Source organism: Hibiscus syriacus, unplaced genomic scaffold (assembly GCF_006381635.1).
Source record: "Hibiscus syriacus cultivar Baekdansim isolate YM2019G1 unplaced genomic scaffold, ASM638163v2 tig00001120_pilon, whole genome shotgun sequence".
In the NCBI taxonomy this organism is placed as follows: domain Eukaryota; kingdom Viridiplantae; phylum Streptophyta; class Magnoliopsida; order Malvales; family Malvaceae; genus Hibiscus; species Hibiscus syriacus.
This window is the reverse complement of record NW_024061845.1, coordinates 932,003-954,341: the sequence shown is the minus strand read 5'-3', so window position 1 is coordinate 954,341 and position 22,339 is coordinate 932,003. Positions and strand designations below refer to the sequence as shown.

Genomic DNA, 22,339 nt, shown 5'->3' with positions numbered 1-22,339 from the left:
ATGCTATAAATTTTTTCATTCGGCCGTGGCAGTCAAACACAAGCGCGACATAATCAGGGTGCTTATTGACGAACAAGGAAGAAGACTTTAATCCTTTGACATGATGGCCTCTGAGGTGACTACATTCTTCTCCAAACTTCTGGGTACTTCAGATCCCAATGTATCCGAGAGCAATCCCACTCTACTTAAAAGCCTGCTGCAATTTACGTTGCCCCCTGAAGCTTCATCTAATCTAAATAAGGAAGTATCAAAAGAGGAGATTAAGGAAGCCATTTTCAATCAAGGTAACGACAAATCCCCTGGCCTGGATGGATTCACACCTTACTTTTTCAAAAAATCATGGGATGTGGTTAGAGACGATGTGGTAGACGCAATAAAATACTTCTTCCAGCAAACATACTTGCTCGCAGCTTTCAATGCTACCACAATTGCCTTGGTGCCTAAAGTGCCAAACCCAAGCAAGGTCAAAGACTTCCGGCCAATTTCATGTTGCTCTGTTGTTTATAAGACAATTACTAAGATATTAGTAAAAAGACTGATCAATTTACTTCCAGGGATGATTACTCCAAATCAAATTGTCTTTGTAAAAGGTATAAGTATCGTAGACAATACTCTCCTTGCACAGGAAATGGTGAAAGGCTATGGAAGGAAATCAATTTCCCCCAGATGTTCTTTGAAGATTGACCTTCAAAAGGCCTTTGACACTCTTCACTGGGGCTTCATTTCTTCAGTTCTAAATGTTATACAACTACCAAAAACCTTCATTGACTGGATTGAAGCTTGTTTCTCAAATGAAAGATACTTCATCTCCTTCAACGGAAGCCTGATTATATACTTCAAGGGTGAAAGAGGTATAAGGTAAGGTGACCCACTATCCCCTTTCTTATTCGTCCTCGCAATGAATATGTTGTCTAAATTCTCAATTTGACTGTTACGAGAGGTATGTTTGGCTTCCATCCTAAATGTAAGAAGATAGGGCTCACTCACTTAATGTTTGCGGATGATCTTCTAATATTCTGCAAAGGAAATTTGGAATCGGTTTTCGGAGTCACTACTGTTTTAGACAAATTCTATGAAATGTCTGGCCTAAAGCTAAATGCGGCCAAATGTGAATTCTACGCAGCTAGTATTTCTTCTAATATCCTGGAGTCCATTAACAAAACTATGGGGTTCAAGCAAGGATGTCTTCCTGTGAGATACCTAGGAGTCCCTTTGGTCACTAGGAAACTCTCTGAAAACGACTGTGTCGTTCTCATTGATAATATCAAGTCCAGGCTTTACCACTGGTCAAGTAAACTCTTGTCTTATGCATGTAGACTTGAACTTATAAGAGCGGTCTTGTTCAGTGTTGCTAAATACTGGTGCAGACAACTTTTTCTACCTCAATCTATTATTAAAAAGATTGAGCAACTCTGTTCTCATTTTTTCTGGAAAGGTTCAGATAAAGCGGCTACTGGAGCTCGAATAAGCTGGGGAACGATATGCCAATCGAAACTTGAAGGAGGACTTGGTTTAAAGGACTTAAAAACGTGGAGTAAGGCGTGTATGATCCAGCTTATTCGCAGTATCCTAGCAGGTGAAGGCTCATTGTGGGTTGCTTGGCTAAACAACTACGTCCTCAACGATAAAGACTTCTGGCACATTGATAGCGGTAGTAATACCAACTGGACCTTCAGAAAATTACTAAAACTAAGGAGTGAAGCCAACGCTATTTTCTCAACCGGAGCAACATCAGTTCGTGCAATTTGGGAAGAGACTAGGGTTAAGAGAGACAAAGTTCACTAGAGTAATCTGATTTGGTTTCCCCTCCACATTCCTAAACACAGCATGATCGCTTGGATGGCTATTTTGGACATACTTCCTATTAAAGTTAGATTACAACATATGGGTATTGCTACTGATGGTTTATGTGTTTTATGTAAAGAAGCACAGGAAACATGAGATCACTTGTTCATGGAATGCCCACTAGCAAGCTCTCTATGGAATGAAATCTTACTACTAACCGGCTTGCGGAGATCTTCATTGTCTTGGGATCATCAAATGTCATGGACATGTGGTTCCTGGACAGGTAACTCCCTCCTAATAAATATTCTGAAGCTTGCATGGACTACATTTATTTATTCCCTTTGGAAAGAAAGAAACAAAAGGCTATTCTGAAGAATCTCAAGAACTGCTGATGAAATCCTTAAAGCTATTAAGGAGTTTGTTAGAATTCAACTAAGAGATAGGATAATCAATAGAATAGATATAGTTAATATCTCTCTTTGTATCCAATGGGGGTATTGACTAACCTTTTATGTTGGTTGTTCATGCTCCACTTTGGTTGTTTTGATGTCTGAAACTGTTTTGATGCTTATACTGTATCTGTATCTGTTTGATGTCTGTTCTGTAGCAGTTTACTGCTCCCTTTTAGGTAATAATATTCTTTTATTTATAAAAAAACGTGAAGGAACGTGTGATTTGATGGCAAAAAATTATTACTCTTTAAGTCTTAATGGTGCATGTGAACTGTGTATATATACACCTCTACAATGAATTTCTTTTGTAATTTTGGAAAGCTTTTAATGCATGTAGTTTATTATTGGACAAACTATAACAATATGTATATCATTTATTATTGGCCAAACTTTAAAATGGTTCAATTGAAAATTTAAGATAGTTCTTTGAATGATAAATTGTTATAATGTGTTTTCGTAGAGACTAATTTAATAATTTGTTAGGTCAATTTTTTCATTTAGTTAACTCAAAATCAAGACAAGATCATTTTTTTCATTGGTGTATAGTTTATTTTTTTTTTGTCTTTTTTGATAGATGGTGACATTAATTTTAATGTTAGTCGTCGATTGTCGTTATCTTTATTGTCTTTTTCTTTTCTTATTTTGCATCTTTATTTTCAATAAATCTACCTGTATGACACATTTTATTCTGTCTTTGTGACATATTTTTTTATACCTTTTGATATGTTTTTCAATGGTTTGACTTTTTTTTCATTTATCTTTTTTTAAGGGCTTATTTGATATTTTGTTGATCTTCCCTGCTTTTGACCCTCAGATTTGATTTGAATACTCGATTTGTGCTCGTGTATAGCCTTTTACGTCGCTCAAGTATAATTTACGGTTTGTATATTTCAATAGCTTGATTCTCTTTTGTAGTTCGTTTGCCGATGCGATCAGATTTATTTATATTTATCTTTGTTCGAATTTCTTGGTTAGGTTTTTAATATTTCCTTGTATGGTCTTTATGTAATATTAAGTTGCTAGTTTTTGTTAGATCAAAAAGAAAAATGATAATAAATAATGAAGAAATTTCAAAATATAAGCCATATATATATATATATATATATATATAAACAAGAAGCGAACAAATATCTAATAGTATTAACTACTGTCTTAAAAACGAATTTACATCGATATGTGTAATATGGCATCTACAAGGATTAATACACTAAAAATTCAGGAAAGAAATGAAAAGCTTTTAGAAAATGTTTGGTTGGGATGATTTTCAAGTGCCTCTCAACCTTTGTATTTAGAGGCAACAAGAACCAATAAGAAAGGGAAGGAAATGTATTACAAATACCCTTTCAAAAGGGTTTTCTTTTTTTTTACGTGGCATTTACATGTTTTTACACCCTTAAATATTATTAACAACATACACCTTATAAGCATAATTTTTCAAATTCAAAACCTCTAGAAATAATAATATTTTCTTTTATTACTAAGATCGTTTAATGAATTCGTGTCTAAGACATCTTATATAATATAAATTATGTAAATGTAATATAAATAATATTAAGTTTCATTTAGTGTTCTTAAGTATTTTGAAAATTTTAATTTCAAATATTAAAATATGGAGATTAAAGTAATTTATAAATATTTTAAAAGATATAAAATTTCAATTATACTTCTAATCTAATAAACTAAAAAACTCTCAATAAATAAAAACATGAGTTTAAAATATATAACGTTTCAAATAAAAATAAAGATTTAAAATGTATTTAATTAAAACTTAAATAAAATATATTTTGTAAAGTCCAGCCCAAATAAAACCTAATTCTCAGCTACATGTTATTTCATAAGAAATCAGATGTCAATTACTCTATTTCAAATATGTTTTTTTTTCGTTCCAGAATTCATGTAGGAGTATGTCTTAGGGATTTTATTTTATCTTTTTTTTTTTCTTTTATAAAAAAGAACTCGCCTTTGTTTAACACAATTTGATCTCGTGGAAAGAATGTCGTATGAAAACATCCCGTCGCTGAGAACAATAGAATCGGCAATCAAACTCATTGACATCAAAAAAGACGAACTCAAGAAGGCGTTCGATGATCTCAAAGCCAACTCTCAGCACCTATTTTCTTTCTCTATCTCATGGTCCGAGCTCGATGCTTACTTCACCGCCATTCAAAATTCGGTAACTCAACGGTTCCGCCTCCTCGAGTCCCGCGAATCCCTTCGCAACCCAATTGACGACGTCCCCGTTTCGAGGCTCACTCGGTTGTCAACTCAATCACCTGCGTCAAAAAAGCGAGACCCACCGGCTCCCAACCCGTTAACGGAACAAGGCCGAGTTGACTCGGTCATTGATTCTGTGGTCAACCAACCGTTAAATCAGCTTGTACCGTTAAATGTTGAGAAACCATCGTCTTCAAATTCCGTGGACTTGCCGTCTTATGTTTCGGTTCCGCCGTCTGGCCACATTGACTCGGTGGTGACTCGACCAGAACTGAAGGAGTTTTGTGAGAGAATGGATGGGAAGGGGTTGAGGAAGTACATATATGGATACGACTGTTTAAAAGAGCGGGACGCTATCCGGATGGAGCTTCCCGGTGCATTGAAAAGTGCTGCGGATCCTGGGGCAATGGTTTTGGATGCAATGGATGGGTTTTACACTGAGAATTCACAGTCCAAAGATGACACACAACCGGTATTGCTTAAATTAAGGAGGGTTTGTGTGTTTTTATTGGAGCAGTTGATGGAAACTGGTATTAGTATCAATGAAGAAGTGAGGGAGAGAGCAAAGAAGTTAGCTTTAGAGTGGAATGGCAAGGTCAGGTTGCTCAAAGATAACTCTTTGGAGACATTGGCGTTTTTGCATTTAGTGGCAACTTATAGCTTAGGACCTATGGTTGATAAAGAGGAACTTGTTGATTACATTTTTACCATTGCTAGATCGCGGCAAGCTACTGTATTGTGTAGGTCGGTTGGTTTAGGGGACAAAATTCATGGTAAGTTTATTAGTTTCTTGATTGATGCAATTCTTATCATATGAATTTGGATTTGTTTGATTTTGGGATTGACCGTGTTCCTTTCTTTCGTATGTTTTATGTGTATATAAGTTTTGTTAATTGATCTGCAGTTGACTGTTTTGTCATGAATGCTTGATTTTGATTATTAGCTTAGTGAAGGAGCTTTTCAGAAATGAAGTTTTCATGTATGTATTGATATGTCCATATGTCGAGCTGTTTAAGGTAAATGATTTGTGGTGCCTTGGTTGAATTTTGCTCTTTCTACGTTTATGTTGGCTTATTTGATTTCTTGTTGGTGTTTATGCCTCTTTACCACCATTTTTTATGTTTTTAACGTTCTCTTATTAGATACAATGATAAAAAGATCTTTTATGAGATGTTTTACTGCATATAAGTGAATGGTTATTGGTTAGATGGGTTTCAGTCGTCTAAATTCTGCTTCATATTGGAAACATAAAAATTTGAAACCCTGGGTGTTATATGATCTTTCTTTATTCTGGTGTTAGGTGCCCTGAATTTTGATGTAATTGCTTAGGAAATGGAGGTACTTAATTTTCTTGCTATATTAAACAGGAATTATCTTAATTTGGACAAGTTTGGATAGGAGACTCACGTTTATTAAAAGTTTATGGTTAGAGTGGTTTACCATACTCGGTAGGCATCAGCAAGAAAGTGAAACATAACACAGGTACTTCCCAAAAGACCGGAATGGTTTCATGGATTGAGAAAAGAAAAAGAAAAAGAAAAATATGGGTGGATTTCCATCAAATCAATGTGTGCTTGTCTAATTGGTGTAGCATATTTGTTCTCTCATTTAAATAGTCAGCTCAAATTGTAATGGTCATTGATCATACGTTTCCATAGGATTTATATAATTTTCTACCCCCTTTGAGATTTAAAATTCTCTCTCCCACATATCAGTAGTTCTGATGAAAATGGCCTTGCCTTATGCATTGCAGATTTGATTCAGAAACTGTTAGATGGTCGCAAACAATTGCTTGCTGTAAAATTTATACTTGAGTTCGGGCTAGCAGAAAAATTCCCACTTGGACCTCTTTTGGATGAGTATCTGAAGGAGACAAAGAGGCTTGCTATGCAAGTGTGCGAGAAAGGAAAGAACTCTCTTAAGTCGCAGGTAAACTTTCATTTCATGCAAACTTTTCCAAGTACGAGACTTGAGTACTCTTTTTTTTTCTTTCACTATTTTCATTTCATCGTGCAGAATATTGCCGCTGATAGAGAAATTTTGGCCTTGAAATCTGTCATTAAAATAATTGAAGAGCACAATCTAGAAACTGAGTATTCGCAAGTGCCCCTACAGAAATGTATTGAGCAGCTTGAGAAGCAGCAGGCAGACAGAAAAGTCCCTGCAACACCTTCTTCTTTCAAGCCTAAGCAGCAGCAGGCTGTTCAGAAGGCCAATCAGCTGTTGGCTCAGCAGACAAACAGGAAGAGGAAGAAGCAGGCACCGGTAAAGCAGCAACAGAGTGTTAACAAGCATCCTAAAACAACTGCATCTGTTGCTTGTGCAGTACCTTCACTGAGTGCTGCTGGTACAACTTCTATGATTCCTCCATTCCAGCAAGCTCATCTTCAACCAGCAGGTTTATTACCAAGTCATTCTGCTGCATATTTAAGGTCACCAGCCTTCCCGTTTGGCTTTCCAGGCCCTACTCCTGCTGCTAATCCTTATGCAGGCCCATCAGCTCCTGATTATGGTTTAGCGGGAGCCCCTATGGGTTTCCCTTTGAATCCAAACCCTGCTGCATACCATTCATATAATCACAACATGCGACCTACTTATGGTGCATATGGTTTACCGCCACAATACAATCCATCTTACCATCCACAGTAGCTCGTGTAATGCTTCTGGTTGCTAGGGAAATGGCCTCGCATTGACATAACCGGATTGTATTGCATAAACCTAATTTGGTGACAGACTTTTCTTGACAGGTTGAGGCTACATAGAATTTCATTTATTGATAATCTTGTTAACTAATCAAAAGATATATGTAAATTATGGTTTAGTTTTCAATCTAGAAAGCACAAATACAAGCAGCGTTCTATTCTATGTTCACTGTTGTACTTGTTTTTATGAATAAAACTAGCCAAACAAGATTGCTTGGGATTTGGAAATCACATTTTTTTATTGCCCTAGTGACAATACATATGCATTCTATTCCACGTGGTTATCCATACAAGCTGTTCTAAACAATGGGGTTAGCTCAACCAGGGACGAAGTTAGGATCAAACATTGAGGGGTTAAATTGTACTATATCAAAAGAACAAAGCTCTATTGAGTATTTAAATCTAAAAATTGAAGATAAATATCTTATTTCACCAATATTTAAATTTGGGAGGGGCTGTTATCTGAGTTTTGCTTTCTTCTTTCATACAACAGTTTTTGCTAGGAGTCATTATATTAGACATAAGCATTTAATGATTGACCATATATTGTAATATCTGAACTGATTATTTCTCAGTTTGTAGTTGGAATTGGTTATTATAATCCAAATCTGAGTAAATGAGAGGAAGGGTTTATTGTTGTTGTTTGTTAATGATGTATTCTTTTTCTTGGTATCGTTATTTATTACTTTCTAAATTGCAGACAGTAGTTTCAAGATTGCTCATTTATGAAACTTGCTTTACTAACAGTTCAAGGCAGGCTTTGCTGTCCTATTTTGATGTTTATATCAAACAAATTGTTTAATGCTAACATTCCTGATATTTTTGTAATTCGATTCGATTTTAGCTCAAAATTTTCATTAAAATTTATATACACTTAAATGAAATAGACATCAATTTAGGGATTTATTTAAGAAAAAATTAAATTATTTAAGGTTTTTTTTAAATAAATATTTAAGCATACTTATTTTACACAAATTCCTTTGTCTCATTCTGCAAAATTTTCTAGCTATAATCATGAATGTTTATAAACTTTATAAAGTTTGTTTGGTACTTGCAATAATGTTCATTTTTAACATTTTTTGAGACAATGTCACCAAATTCTTACTTTGGTCCCATGATCATAATTGCATGTCCTTTATAATGTTCATTTTATTACAGGCAAAACACCATTAATGTTTGTTTATACAGTTATTTTTAAATATGGTATTTAGTAAAATAAAAACCTGAATGTTTCTAATGTATATTCATTTTTGTTATGACATTTTTAGTATAATTTCAGAAGGTTTTAATTTAAATTATTAAAATAAAAAAGTGTATTTATAGAATTATTAAAGGGTGTTGCCATTTATCCAATTTTAGAAGTTTTTTTAAATATTAAATTACAGAACTTGAAGAAGAAAAAAGAAACCTAAAGGGAAAGATTAGATTTTTGTTAGATTTGGGGTTGATTGATATTGTTTAACCAATTTAGTAATTTTCTTTTATTGTCACTTGTTTTACGTTTTTAACTTTGTTTTTAATGAAGTGATATCATTGAATTTCTTAGTGGGAATGTGGGATGCTAATATTTTTTATTTCAATAAATCAATAATTAAGATTAAATAACAATTTCGAATATTAGATTTTTGTTCTTTTAATTAAAAACAAAGGTGAATAAAATAAAATAAACAACTTAATTTACTTATGTACCCCTCCCTCCTTTTTTTGTTTTTTTCCCCGTTTCTTACAGGCATTAAAATCAACTCCATTTTGACTCTTTTCCTTTCAATGCTTTCATTGCCTTGCCTTGCCTTATTTTCTTTTCTTTTCTTGTTATTTTTGTTCTTCGATGATGGAGGAACAAACATTAACTTCTTCAGCTTCTGTTGCTGCTACTACTCAGCACGAGCTACCGGCTTCAGCTACTTCTGGTGGAGCTCGCTACAAGCTTGTGGCTCCGGCTGAGTTACCGATCTCAAGGTCGGCTTGTATTACGATCCCACCGGGGCTTAGTCCTTCTTCTTTCTTGGAGTCCCCTGTTCTTCTGTCAGATGTTAAGGTTAGAATTCGTTTTTTTTTAGGTTGGATCGGTCTTGGATTATGTTTGTTTCCTGAGAAAATATAGGAACGTTGGATATTTTCTAAAAATTCATTGGTAAAAATTAATTTATTTTCTTTTTTAAATAAGAAAACTCAAGATTCTCTTCAATTGATCGAGGTATTTAACAATGTGAGCTTCAAAGTTTTGATTTTTATTTTTTTTAGGTAGCTTTTAGTGGGATTTTTTTTGGGGGGGGGGAGGTTTTTGAATGATGTGATTGGATTTAATTTTCAGCTAAAGAGATGCTTAAGCGAAAAGAACGGGTTACTAAATTTTCATTAATGTATTCTTTTAAGTGCTTGATTTTGTATTTGAAGTGGTTCATGATGTTGGGGACCTTAAAGAAAAAAAAGAGATGAAGAGAGAGGATCCCATGCTTTGATTTTGCAGCTATTAGATAAATTAAGAGATATGGCACCTTAGTGTCCATTGATTTGTATGTTGTTGAAGGAGGGATAAGGATTTTCTTTATGTTCTCTATGTTTATTCTGTTGTAAGTATAAAATCTTGATTGACTTTTTTTTTGTTATTTGTTTATTTATATTTTTTATTTACTTTTAAACGGCACTGTTGTATTTTTGTCAACTTTCCTCTTTTGTTTGTGGGAATTGTGGCTTTTTATTATATATATTTGGTGTTTTCAAGTGGTTTTATAGGTGAGGACATACTAGAGAATTTTCCCATTTTCTAATGTAAGAATATGGAATAGATGCTGGTTGTGAGGTGGAGTGGATCGATGAATTGATGCTTATTTAAGGCAATTGTTTGATTTAGATTAAAGGATAGGTTTTTGTTTAAAGTGTGGTGCTTGGAGGCAGTGGAATGAATGGATGGAAAATAGAAAGTAGGTGGATCAACGTGAAGAGACATGATTGTCTGTGACTTAATGGAGGATATTATTTCATTAGTTAAGCTCTAGGTTCACTTTATGGATGATATAAGATCACAGAATTGAATTTGCAAGTTAGGGGATTGGTAGGAGGTTTTACAAATCTGTTTTCCACATCTAGTGTAGGGTTATCTGGAAGTACATGAATAGTAGTTTACATCTCCCCCTCCCCTCCCCTCCCCTTCCCTTCTTTATTTTAAGTTCTCTTAGGAAATAAATAATCGTATTAGAATTAGTTTGTTCAGTCTTAGATTGATAGCTGAGTTTGTACTTTATATCTTGCTCATGGGGAAGAGAATAGTAACAAGAAGTTCATCGGTCATTGTTTATCGGTGAATGGAAGTGAAGTACTTTTTTACAACTAGATTGAGTAATTTGTGGTTTTGCTTCTTTCTCTTCCAGACGGAGTCTTCACCAACTACTGGTTCGCTCTTTAAACCTCAGGCAGCACATGGCTCTGTCGCTTCTAGTGCATATTCAACAACTGCTGTGTGTTCCAATACTATTGACGAAAGAAATTCCAGCTGCTTTGAGTTTAGACCCCATCCTAGATCAAATCTGGTAATTTCCTGACTAGTTTTAATGAACATATTGATTTAGCATCTTGTCATTTCTTCTCTTCTGTAGGTTTTTCGATATTGATATCCTCATTTATGTTCACTATGTCCCACTGCTTGTATGGTATATGTATTGTCCTTGTCTAAAGGTTTTTTGCTTATTCAAGGCACTTGCAGATTTAAACCATCTTAGAAGCGAACAATCTTTGCAGATCCAAGGTCAATACCAGGCTGTACCTTTTAATCCATCAGCTCCAATTAAGAGCGAGATGCCTGGCTCCTCAAATGAGTTGAGTCTCTTGGTACCGGTTCATACAGCTACTTCTGTGGCTAGTGTTCCTGTTGAAGTAGATGCAGACGAACTAAACCAGATTGGGAACCCAAATAGTGGGGCACAGTCAGGGCAGTCTGATAATAGAGTAACTGTCTCGTCCACTATATCTAATGATGGATACAACTGGAGAAAGTACGGACAGAAACATGTTAAAGGAAGTGAATTTCCTCGCAGTTATTACAAATGTACACATCCTAATTGTGAAGTGAAAAAGCTATTTGAGCGATCTCATACTGGACAGATTTCAGAGATAATATACAAAGGTACACATGATCATCCTAAACCTCAACCTAGTCGCCGGTATTCTTCTGGAAATGCCATGTCTGTACAAGAAGAAAGATCTGATAAGGTGCCATCTTTGCCTGGTAGAGATGGTAAGGAAAATTCAAAACATTCAGTTCTTCTGTGTTATGACTACTTTCTTACTTACGAAATAATCTTTTCTCTTTCCCTGTTTTAGACAAGTCATCCAGCATATATGGCCAGATGGCTCATAGTATTGAGCCAAATAGTACAGCTGATCTATCTCTGGTCGCAGTTAATGATAGTAATGTGGATGATGTTGATGATGATGATCCTTTCTCAAAGCGAAGGTATTGGTATCACTACTGGAGGCTTTAGCTTTTTACTCTGGTTTTGTCAGCTGGCTAAGTGATATTATTGAATATGAGCAGGAAGATGGATGGTGGGATTGATATCACTCCTGTGGTGAAGCCAATCCGGGAACCACGTGTTGTTGTACAGACTGTGAGTGAAGTTGATATTCTGGATGATGGGTATCGATGGCGCAAGTATGGGCAAAAAGTAGTGAGAGGAAATCCTAATCCTAGGTACACATCATGAAGATTTAATTAAATGATAATAGTAATATGTTGCAATATATTTTTTTTTTTGATAGGAATATGTTGCAATATATAGTTTTTACAACATTATATTGGTTGGCATGAAACCCCATTGGAAGCATAGTCTTAGATTAGAGAAGACAACGAAAGTCTGTCGGATCTTCTATTCAGTTGTGCCTAGCTCTATTTGTATTTTGTTGTTTTGCTTATTTAGATCCAATTTTTGCATACTTCAAGGCACTTACTTCAGGATCTGTTATTCAGTTTATGAATACTCTCGAGTCTTGACCATATTCTTTTATTATGGTTTATTACATTATTTCATCATATTTTTATTTTCTACTTTCTTTCTATGTAGGAGTTATTATAAGTGCACCGCTGCTGGTTGCCCTGTTAGAAAACACATTGAGAGGGCATCTCATGATCCAAAAGCTGTTATAACCACATACGAGGGAAAACACAATCATGATGTACCTACTGCAAGGACCAATAATCATGATACAGTCGGAGCCGTAACTGCGTCAGCTAGGATTAGATCAGAAGAAAATGATGTCATTAGCCTTGATCTTGGTGTTGGGATTAGTCCTGCTCATGAAAATAGTTCAAACGAGAATCAACAATTGCATCCTGAACTCGTCCAAAACCACCCTCAGACTGGTGGTTCTAGTTTCAGGCTGATTCAAGCATCTCCAATGACAGCGTACTATGGTGTTCCTAATGGTGGCATGAACCAGTACGGATCCAGAGAAACACCAAGCGAAGGTCTCCGTGTTGAACTTACACCACTAAATCATTCTTATGCATATGCACAGACCATGGGAAGAATACTGACAGGTCCATAAATCTGTTAAGGTACAAGAAATAAAACATGGACATTATTTCATTTCTCCATCTTTTTGGCTGGTAAAAGAAAATTTAGAAATCTTAATTCTGAAAATATATGTATTGCTTCTATATATATAGTTTACTGTCTGTTCCGGTCTTGTAATTGACACACAAACTACCTTCTGCTGCAAAATCAGTCTTTGTATTAACTTGGGTGTTTGTACTAAAGTGGAACTGGTATATGTATTATTTTTCTTACAGGAAAGTGTTGTAAAACAAGTCCCCGAAATGGAATTCGTAAGAAACATGCTTTTTCCAGCTTGTCTTAACTTGGATTATTTGTGATTTATAAAATATACCTGTACTCTTCTTGACCATTGCCTCTCAGATGCTGTGGCTCGAAACAAAGCTTTTTGATGAACGATTTTCATATATTGTCCAGAGAGAAAAAAATGATTGCTAGAGGCTTTGTCTGAGACATAAGCAAATGATGGACCAAACATTTGAAGAATCCAAGGCTTAGAAGATTGATCTTGGACATTATGATTTTTGATTGAAGGGTGAGATTCAATTGCATGCAACTTGTTGCAGGTACTGGGGGTGTAAAAGGACAAAACAGGCTATAATTTCTTTTTGTTGGGAATGTATTTAACAGCTACTTTGCTTTTGGTGCATGTGAATTGTGAACCATCTGGAAATAAACATTTATGACTTTTTATCCCTTCGTAATTGCATGGATAAAATTCTTGTTTGAGAGTGCTTTTACGGTAAACTCCATTGAGTTTATTATTATTTTTGAACTCTGTATTTCCTTATCCATGTTCGACATATATGGCAAAGTTATGAAGGATTGTGAAACAAACCTTATAATGTGTCATGAGCAGAAACAAAATCAAGGGCAGACAATGTCCTTGATTCCTTAGTTAACGGGCGATATTCATTTTTAGTCCCTCCATAACAATGGACATTTAATGTAACCCTTTACTTGAGTGGAAAAAATTTGCACTTCTGATCCTTGTGAAAATTAATTATTTAATTTAACCCTTTAATTGAGTGATTTTACGGCATTCCGTCATTAACATGGTCGCTATGCTCATGATGGTTATATTTTGAATTGAACAGATTTTTCTAGTTTTTACAGTAGCTTGCAGTAAATACAGAAGCTAATGAACATTAAGGTGTTTTGTTTAAGATCTTAGTAGGGTAGACGCCATTAATGCGCTGTTGATAGAATCCAAAACCCCTTAAATTCCCCAAATTTGTCTTTGTTTTTGCAGGGATTGTTTCGAAAAACAGCCACGTTGTGAACCATATCTCCACTACAAACCTAACTTTATTTTACCATCTCAAAACCCAAAGCTATAGCTTTGTCGTTGACAATGGTAAAGCTCCAGGACACTAGTTTAGTCTCTTCATTACTAAATTATAATACACAATAAATATTCAAAAGTCTCTCTCTCTGCATTAGCTTTTTAAGTTAAGGAACTTGTAAAGAATCCATGTCAAATACAGGGAGAAGAGGAGAAATGCTGGCAGCTTGGATTTCTTTGAAGGAGAATGTCAACTGTGTATGCAGGCTCACCGATGTCGTTGGAAAACCAGAAAAAGCTTGTGGGAACTCAAGAAACCAGAGCTTGGAGAAACAGCTTGTTCATCAACTCAGAAACCCTTTTCGAGAAGCACTCTTTAGGCCAATCTATCCTAAAACACAGATTTATGGTAAGTTTTTTCTCTTCCTTTGCATGAGATTATGAACCTTTTTACATGCAATCTAAGTATCTAACCATACTAGTTTGTTTGTTTTCATTAGAACTCAACATTGGTGACCCATCAAGGAACATCATCGAGTTGATCTTTCAAAGAGCATCAATGGATCCTTCAAAGCCATCATGGAAGGTGAAAAAGGTTCTAAAAGTGAAGAACTCCATAGAAGTTCTCAAAAGGTTTGAGGATTACAGAGAAAAAGTCATAATAAAATCCAACCAACAACGCAGGAGACATCCAAGGAGCACCATAGATGGGAACGAGCTGTTACTTTTCTACGGCACTACGACGGCCTGCTGCAGGAAGCCGAGACCGGTGTCTGAGCTTTGCAGAGACCCGAGCTGTCGAGTGTGCCGGATTATTCATTCCAGATTCGACATGGAATTCACTAGGAAAAATGGGGTTAGATTGAGCACTAGCAGTGAAGAAGTGAGTGATAATATGGTATCTTTCAAGTTGAAGAACTTGAGAAGGGCTGTAATAGTTTGCAGGGTAATTGCAGGGAGTATAGCAAATACCACCGGTGGGGCGTATGGAGATTTTGATTCCATTGGGCGTGAAGGGCCTCAATCCAACTTAGAGTATTTGATTGTACAAAATCCCTGTGCTATACTTCCTTGTTTTGTCATAGTTTTTAATTAATATGTTTACGTTTAGCCTAATCCACCCAATTGAACCATTTATTTTTTATATGAAGCATTTATATGTACTAGATATTCGAATATTAATATAAGGAAATGATCTTTTAAATATTATGAAAAAATATTTTAAAATTATTTAAACATACATGTCTATATATCATATGAATTTTTATAAGAAAACATGTATGGCTAACTATAAATGAAAAGTAACTCATAATAATATAAAAGAAAATCTCTAATTTCCCAAATCAACAAAGGTTAATTATGCACTAACCAAATGATTTTGAAAGTAAAAATATTGTTATTATTTTTAAGGTCTCAGGTTCTAGCATCATTAATGTCATAGGTATGAACTTTCAATGTCAAATGGTTAATAATTATATTTGAACAAATATTATATCGTACCTAGGGGTGTGCAAATCTGGGTACCCACAACATCCGAGTCGATGATTTCTCAGCCCATGTCCCGACCTAGATTTCGGTACTTTTTTTTTCATTTTCAAATTATTAATTTAAAAATATATATACACAAATTTAAATATTCGAAATTTCGAATTACATACTCCAACATCCAAACATAAAATTTAAAAGTTCGAAATACAAAATCTAATAATCCATAATATAAATAAGAGAAAATAACCTCACTGACCAAAAATGTCTTATAATATACGATTTTAATCAACTTTTTTTGGATTTGCCAAAATGTCCAACTAAATCGCAATGCGATCGATAATTCGCAACGCGATCTCGGGTATCGCAAATCAGTTTCCAGATTCGCAACGCGAACTTCGACTATCGCAATGCGAACTTGGACTATCGCAATGCGAACTTCGACTATCGCATTGCGATTTACATATTCGCATTGCGATAGTCGAAGTTCGCATTGCGATAGTCGACTATCGCATTGCGATTTACATATTCGCAATACCGTCGTTGCGATTTATTCCAAGTTCGTTGCGATAGTCCAAAATCGCAACGACGATATTGCATTTGTTTCTTAAGAATTTTCTCTAAAAAGATAGTATTCGCGCGGACGTGTCGAAGACACGTATTACCACGACCACGACCCGAGACGAGACGGCGACGCGCGAGAGTCTCCCTTGTTCTCTATCACTCAACAAGGAAGTGGGAAAGCCAAGCCTTAAATACCATTCCCAATAGTGTTTCCGATACTATGTGGGATTGAGCATTACCAACACTTGTTCCCAATACTATGTGGGATTGAGCCTTAAATAGTGATATTATTTTTGAATGTTTTGCTTAAAATTGCAATAATCGCGTTTGATTGTAGATTGACTTTTAATTATGACATATTTAATCGTATAATACTAATGCAATTGGTTGCTGATTCAGTTATTTTAAGGTGCATGATTGTTAATTGTTTCCTGAATAATCACATTGTATTGGAAACAAGTGTTGGTAATGTTTAATCTCACATAGTATTGGAAACACTATTGGGAATGGTATTTAAGGCTTGGCTTTCCCACTTCCTTGTTGAGTGATAGAGAACAAGGGGGACTCTCGCGCGCCGCCGCCGCCACCGTCCGTCTCGTCTCGGGTCGTGGTCGACACGTCCGCGCTAATACTATCTTTTTATAGAAATTTCTTAAGAAACAAATGCAATACCACCAGTCGTTGCGATTTTGGACTATCGCAATGCGATTGCGATAGTCCAAGTTCGCATTGCGATAGTCGACTATCGCATTACGATTTACATATTCGCATTGCGATAGTCCAAGTTCGCAATGCGAATTTGGAAACTGATTTGCGATACCGGAGATCGCGTTGCGAATTATCGATCGCATTGCGATTTAGTTGGTCATTTTGGCAAATTCAAAAAAAGTTGGTTAAAATCGTATATTATAAGGCATTTTTGGTCACTGAGGTTATTTTCTCTATATTAACATATTTCGTGTTTGGAATTTGAAAAAAATACGCGTTAATACGAATGGCGCTATGTAAATCGCATTGCGATAGTCAAATTCGCATTGCGATTTACGTATTCGCATTGCGATTTAGGAAAATCGCAGCGCGAATTTGGGAAATCGCAATGCGATAGTTAGAATCGCGTTGCGAATCTGGAAACTGGTTTGCGATACCGGAGATCGCGTTGCGAATTATCGATCGCATTGCGATTTAGTTGGTCATTTTGGCAAATCCAAAAAAAAGTTGGTTAAAATCGTATATTATAAGGCATTTTTGGTCACTGAGATTATTTTCTATGTAAATAATCCATTATATATATATATATATACATATAACAGGGTACTCGGGTAACCGGGATCTCAAAAAACTTCAATTTTGTGACCCGTGCCCGACTCGGCCAGGTAATTTTTTTAAAAAATTACCCGATTTTTTTAGGTCGACGGGTCGAGTTAACCGAGTCCGGTAGTTTTGTACACCCCTAATCGTACTAGATTAATAATAATAATAATAATAATAATAATAATAATAATAATAAATTAAACGCTAATTATTTTCCAGCGGTTATTCAGTTTCTTCACACGACATAGTGCGACACCGTTTTGACTAACCAACCGTTAACCCAGATTAAAAAGAAACAAGGAAAAATCAAAACAAATGAAAATAAAAATCTTCTGTGGCAAAGAAACCCCTGTAAAACCCCACCTTTCATTGACAGCCATAGCTACAAGATAAAGCTTTGCAGTACATACTCTCATCTATTTTCTAGGGTTTTTCGGTATATTCTTTTGTTAAGCATCTTCTCTCTCTCTCTCTCTCTCTCTCATCCCCGAAATGACAGCTTTAACTCTTCATAATTTCAATCGTTTCGGTTCTATTATCGTCACTCCTTATTCTTCTTGGACTCTGAGCCTTGCTTTGAAGAATGGAGTTAGCTTCAAGAAAGGGAAGTTCTTGGTGTTTTTATCAACTCACTCTAATCCCAAAATTCTGAAGTCTAATAAGAAGTCAAGATTTGGTCAAAGGATTACACCTTATGACACTGATGAGGAGGAAGATGATGATGAAGAATTTGGTGGCAATGATGATGACATGGCTGGAGATGATTGGTTGATGAATGTAAGTTCACTTTACAATCACTTTCCCGTAATTAAAAAGCTGCATTTTTAATATGTTATTATATTTAATTGGTACAAAAAGAGTGTGTGTGTGTGTTGCAACTGTAGTTAGAAATATGTGTAATTGGCCATTTAAGATGAATATTTGTAATCTGATATTTTGTTTGATAAATGGTTTGATGTTCTTTAGACTTGAGGTGATAATTGTTTCACTGGCAAGCACTTTGCTTTGGTTTTCAGTATTTTTTTTTTACTTTTATATGTTTAATTTCTGCAAAGTTATATATTTAGTCTAAACTAAAATTATATATATATGTAATTTGTTATTCAAGATGCAATCTTTGTAATAAAAACATGTGATTACTGCATGATATGAAGTTCGTAGGATTGTAGAAAATAACCCATCACTATGTTTTTACTGCATTTGCATTGATGTTAAGATATTATTTGGCTTATTTTGTGTGCTTTGATTTGAAATAACTGAACAATTAGCTTATGTTTTAGTTGACAATGGAACCGCTTCTGGTCTGAAATGGTTTTTTTTTTCAGGATGATTTTGCTCAACCTCATGAATACTTCATTAATGGGAAGAAAATTAAATCACACAAGGGAAGTGGTAAAGAAGGTATGCATGTGAATTCGTCACAAGATTTGACATTGGTTTTTTGAGGAGTTTTAACAAAGAGGATTCATTTGTTTGGGCAGGAAACCGAGGACCGGAAGAACAACATAAGGGATCAAAAGTGTTAAAATCAAGAAAAGGTCTTATCACTTCGGAACATGGTAATGATGATCTAAGGAGGAATAATGTAGAAGATTTTTATCATACTTAGAACAAAATGAAGGAAGTTGGTTCCTTAGGTGTAGATGAAGGAAGAAAGGTAAGATAAGCTGTCAATTTTTTCTATTTTCCATACCAAATGGTGTAAAGGAGCTTAATATGCTTTCTCTATTGCAGATGGTGTCAAAGAAATCTAAAGAAAATAGATATCAACGGCTGTCTGATGAAATTGACTTGGATGAGAAATGGTTTCCACTTCTTGATTATCTAAGTACTTTTGGGCTTAAAGATTCACACTTTGTCCAAATGTACGAGAGACACATGCTTTCTTTTCAAATCAATGTGTGTTCAGCTCGGGAAAGATTGGACTACTTGTTGAGCGTTGGTGTGAAACAAAGAGACGTTAGGAGAATACTTTTGAGACAACCACAAATTCTAGAATACACAGTGGAGAACAACTTGAAGTCCCATGTGGCTTTTCTAATGGGTCTAGGGATTCCAAATTCTAGGATAGGGCAGATAATTGCTCGTGCACCTTCTCTGTTTTCATACAGCGTTGAAAATTCGTTAAAACCAACAGTGAGATACTTGATCGAGGAGGTTGGTATTAATGAACATGATTTAGGTAAAGTTGTGCAGTTAAGCCCTCAGATTCTAGTTCAACGGATTGACATATCATGGAATACGCGCTATATGTTTCTCTCCAAGGAGTTAGGAGCACCCAGAGATAGTGTTGTAAAGATGGTAAAGAAACATCCCCAGCTTCTCCACTACAGCATTGATGACGGATTACTACCCAGGATAAACTTCCTAAGGAGCATCGGAATGCGTAATTCCGATATCTTGAAAGTCTTGACTAGTCTTACACAGGTTAGTTTCCTTGTAACTGCATGAAAACACAGAAAATTGTTTCCTCTCTTACAATTTTGTTTTGTTTCTAGGTCTTATCTTTGTCACTGGAGGAGAATCTAAAGCCTAAGTACCTGTACTTGGTCAATGAACTGAATAATGAGGTGCATTCTTTGACAAAATACCCTATGTACTTGAGCTTGTCGCTGTATCAGAGAATTCGACCCCGCCACCGATTCTTAATTTCCCTAAAGAAAGCACCAAAGGGGCCATTTCCACTTGGTTCATTGGTCCCAACTGATGAATGCTTTTGCCAGCAGTGGGCTGGAACTAGTTTAGATAAATATTTGGCATTCCGTCAAAAGCTACTACTTAAGGAGTTTGCAAAGAAATACGAGAAGTAGTGATAAGCTTCAAAAGCTTCCTTCCTAATACTAGAATCTGTGTAGCAGATTGGTGTCCTGTCCATCCACTTCAAACTGTCTAGCATCATAGCTCTCTGGTACTACTCCGAGGTTCTGAAATGATACGGAGGCTACAATTTACCATAAACCTTGGTGTGATAAAGGAAATCTGAAAGTAAGGATTTGGAATAATTCCGAGTATAACTTTCTAAGTCTATGGTAACTGGCTCTGGTACCGTGCTAAATTTAAGTCGGTTAGTTTTCTGGTTGTTCGCTTAAACATATTTTTGTAGAGTTTACATTGCAAAAAAAAAAAAATTGGTACAGTTTCTTCTAGTCCAAGGGATGCATATGAGAGATTATACTAACTACTGGTGGCAAGCAAGGAGAATGAACTCAAAACAACCTTCAAATTTAAGGTCAGGTACTTTTTATAAACCGAAACTTTCCCTGTGCATGTTGCATGGGTAGTATGCCCTTAATAGAACTATTCCATGCCACTTCCACTTCTATTTTTTCTTGAAGTTCTCGTGTCTACCACGCATATGCAATGCATATCTGGATATTCCTCATGCAGTAACAAAGTATCAATAATCTGTATACCATTCTGATAATCTTTATGCGGTAAAACTAAAATGTTCTTTATTTTCTTTTGAGTTGGTCTTGCCCCTGCGTTCTTTACTAATTTAATTGAGGAGATTGAGTCTTACGTATTGTCTAGGGCATTGATAGTAAAGTTAATTCCTAGGGGTTGCAATTAGGAGGCTGATAAGTTAGCTAAGGAAGGGATCGGCTAATTGTTAGCTGTTATTAGGGCTGTAAATGAGACGAGACAGATCATGAGCTATTCGAGATCGACTCGATCAAGGCTCGATAAATACTCGGATCGAATGGACTCGACTCGAGTTCTTAACGAGCTGAAACGAGCTACTCGATATTCGACTCGAAAAGCTCATGAGCAGCTCGAAAATATAATATATTAAGATTTTATTTAAAAAAATAAATTAATAATAATATTAATATTTATGTATTGATTTTTAAAAAAAAAATACAGTAAGATTTCATCTATTTAAGGTTCATGTTCGAGTTTGAGTTTAAGGTTTCAATCGAATTAAGTTTAAGATTTTTTTTTTCATTTTGAGCCTTTTCGAGCTGCTCACGAGCTTCAGTTCAGGATTTCGAGTTCGAGTCGAGCTTGAAAATTTTAAGCTCGCGAGTTTTCGAGTCGAGTCGAGCTCGACTCGGCTCGTTTACACCCCTAGCTGTTATATAGGCTTTTCATGAATCTTTTGTGGACAACCTTCCAAATGTTATGTAAAGGCTTTCTTTTGTAATTTATAAATTTCAATAAAATGAGGTATTCTTTTTCTCCTTCCGCTAATTGTCCCTTTCCTCTTGGTTAGAGATAACTATGAAAGGGGTTTTAATGAGACCTCCTATTTCTATAAAAAAAAAAAATTCTTTTGAGGTACCTGTCATACCATGCATTGTATTGTTTTGACTATAAGTTTATGCTTTCTATTGATATGTCGATTTTGATGCAGCTGACATACTGACTAATCAAGAAGAGAATTCCAGAAACAAGTTGCAGTTATCCGGTTGATACTTGCAAGGATTTTCTTTTTTGCTTCACATTTTGTGAAATGATACTCTCCATTTACAGTCAAACCCTTCTGCACATGATATAAATATTGTCTATCCTTGTGGATTCCACCGTGATTGAATGGGTGAATGGTATGCAATCATTTCCTTTTCATACTAAATGTGTAATATTTCCTTTCTTTTCTTACATCCTTATAACATGTATCATTGAAGTGGTTATCCTTTATGCACAAGTTGGATTTTTTTTTTTTTTGGTTTCAATATTGCCAATGCTACAGCCTCATGTGGGTTTACAGGGTTGGATTCCTCATCTGACACTTTTTAGGAGCCTAAAGATTTGGGGCCTATATTATACTCAACGCTTGAAATTTGCAGAACTTTGGCCCAACCACCTTTTAGGCCTATATTTCTAAAGCACAATAGGGACGTAAATAAATCGAGCTTGAACAAATAAGGTCGTGTTTGTGTTTGTTTATTTTTGAAGGTGTTAATGTTCAGTTAAATTTTTAATGTCAAATTCATTTGTTTATTTTTTAGCGTGTTCTTGTTCAATTCATTTTGTGTTTGCGAACATGTT

The 22,339-nt window shown here is 35.4% G+C and overlaps 4 protein-coding genes across 5 annotated transcripts; all 4 read left to right on the top strand.

Annotated features, from left to right (window-relative positions):
* Positions 1-4,146: 4,146 nt before the first annotated feature.
* On the top strand, positions 4,147-7,300 carry LOC120122013 (FRIGIDA-like protein 1). Of its 2 annotated transcripts, XM_039141281.1 has the most exons (4): positions 4,147-4,479; positions 4,516-5,224; positions 6,205-6,380; positions 6,468-7,300. In XM_039141281.1, exons 1-4 carry the CDS (start codon positions 4,231-4,233, stop codon positions 7,098-7,100), a joined length of 1,767 nt encoding a protein of 588 aa, XP_038997212.1. In that variant the 5' UTR covers positions 4,147-4,230; the 3' UTR covers positions 7,101-7,300. The 2 variants fall into 2 exon arrangements, with proteins under 2 accessions (XP_038997212.1, XP_038997209.1); XM_039141278.1 differs by having other exon boundaries at positions 4,147-5,224.
* A 1,653-nt stretch (positions 7,301-8,953) lies between these two features.
* LOC120121996 (probable WRKY transcription factor 20) lies at positions 8,954-12,995 on the top strand. Its single transcript, XM_039141258.1, has 6 exons — positions 8,954-9,191; positions 10,525-10,683; positions 10,847-11,387; positions 11,474-11,606; positions 11,688-11,843; positions 12,214-12,995. The coding sequence occupies exons 1-6, from the start codon at positions 8,982-8,984 to the stop codon at positions 12,695-12,697; spliced, it is 1,683 nt and encodes a 560-aa protein (XP_038997189.1). The 5' UTR covers positions 8,954-8,981; the 3' UTR covers positions 12,698-12,995.
* Positions 12,996-13,896: 901 nt separating this feature from the next.
* LOC120122004 lies at positions 13,897-15,110 on the top strand. Its single transcript, XM_039141270.1, has 2 exons — positions 13,897-14,399; positions 14,491-15,110. Exons 1-2 carry the CDS (start codon positions 14,180-14,182, stop codon positions 15,084-15,086), a joined length of 816 nt encoding a protein of 271 aa, XP_038997201.1. The 5' UTR covers positions 13,897-14,179; the 3' UTR covers positions 15,087-15,110.
* Positions 15,111-17,681: 2,571 nt separating this feature from the next.
* LOC120121986 (transcription termination factor MTERF9, chloroplastic) lies at positions 17,682-20,198 on the top strand. Its single transcript, XM_039141250.1, is given in 5 exon segments — positions 17,682-18,127; positions 18,676-18,751; positions 18,832-19,007; positions 19,085-19,777; positions 19,849-20,198. Coding segments are annotated over 5 exon segments (1,542 nt in total). The 5' UTR covers positions 17,682-17,842; the 3' UTR covers positions 20,161-20,198.
* The last annotated feature ends 2,141 nt before the right edge of the window (positions 20,199-22,339 follow it).

What these genes read in the sequence shown, in the direction of transcription:
- LOC120122013 (XM_039141278.1), top strand. Translation starts at nt 4,231, where the DNA reads ATGTCGTATGAAAACATCCCGTCGCTGAGAACAATAGAATCGGCAATC. An exon ending in TTTAGGGGACAAAATTCATG is followed by an intron (nt 5,225 to 6,204) that starts GTAAGTTTATTA and finishes TATGCATTGCAG; the next exon opens with ATTTGATTCAGAAACTGTTA. An exon ending in AGAACTCTCTTAAGTCGCAG is followed by an intron (nt 6,381 to 6,467) that starts GTAAACTTTCAT and finishes TTCATCGTGCAG; the next exon opens with AATATTGCCGCTGATAGAGA.
- LOC120121996 (XM_039141258.1), top strand. Translation starts at nt 8,982, where the DNA reads ATGATGGAGGAACAAACATTAACTTCTTCAGCTTCTGTTGCTGCTACT. An exon ending in ATCTTTGCCTGGTAGAGATG is followed by an intron (nt 11,388 to 11,473) that starts GTAAGGAAAATT and finishes TCCCTGTTTTAG; the next exon opens with ACAAGTCATCCAGCATATAT. An exon ending in GATCCTTTCTCAAAGCGAAG is followed by an intron (nt 11,607 to 11,687) that starts GTATTGGTATCA and finishes GAATATGAGCAG; the next exon opens with GAAGATGGATGGTGGGATTG.
- LOC120122004 (XM_039141270.1), top strand. Translation starts at nt 14,180, where the DNA reads ATGTCAAATACAGGGAGAAGAGGAGAAATGCTGGCAGCTTGGATTTCT. An exon ending in TCCTAAAACACAGATTTATG is followed by an intron (nt 14,400 to 14,490) that starts GTAAGTTTTTTC and finishes TGTTTTCATTAG; the next exon opens with AACTCAACATTGGTGACCCA.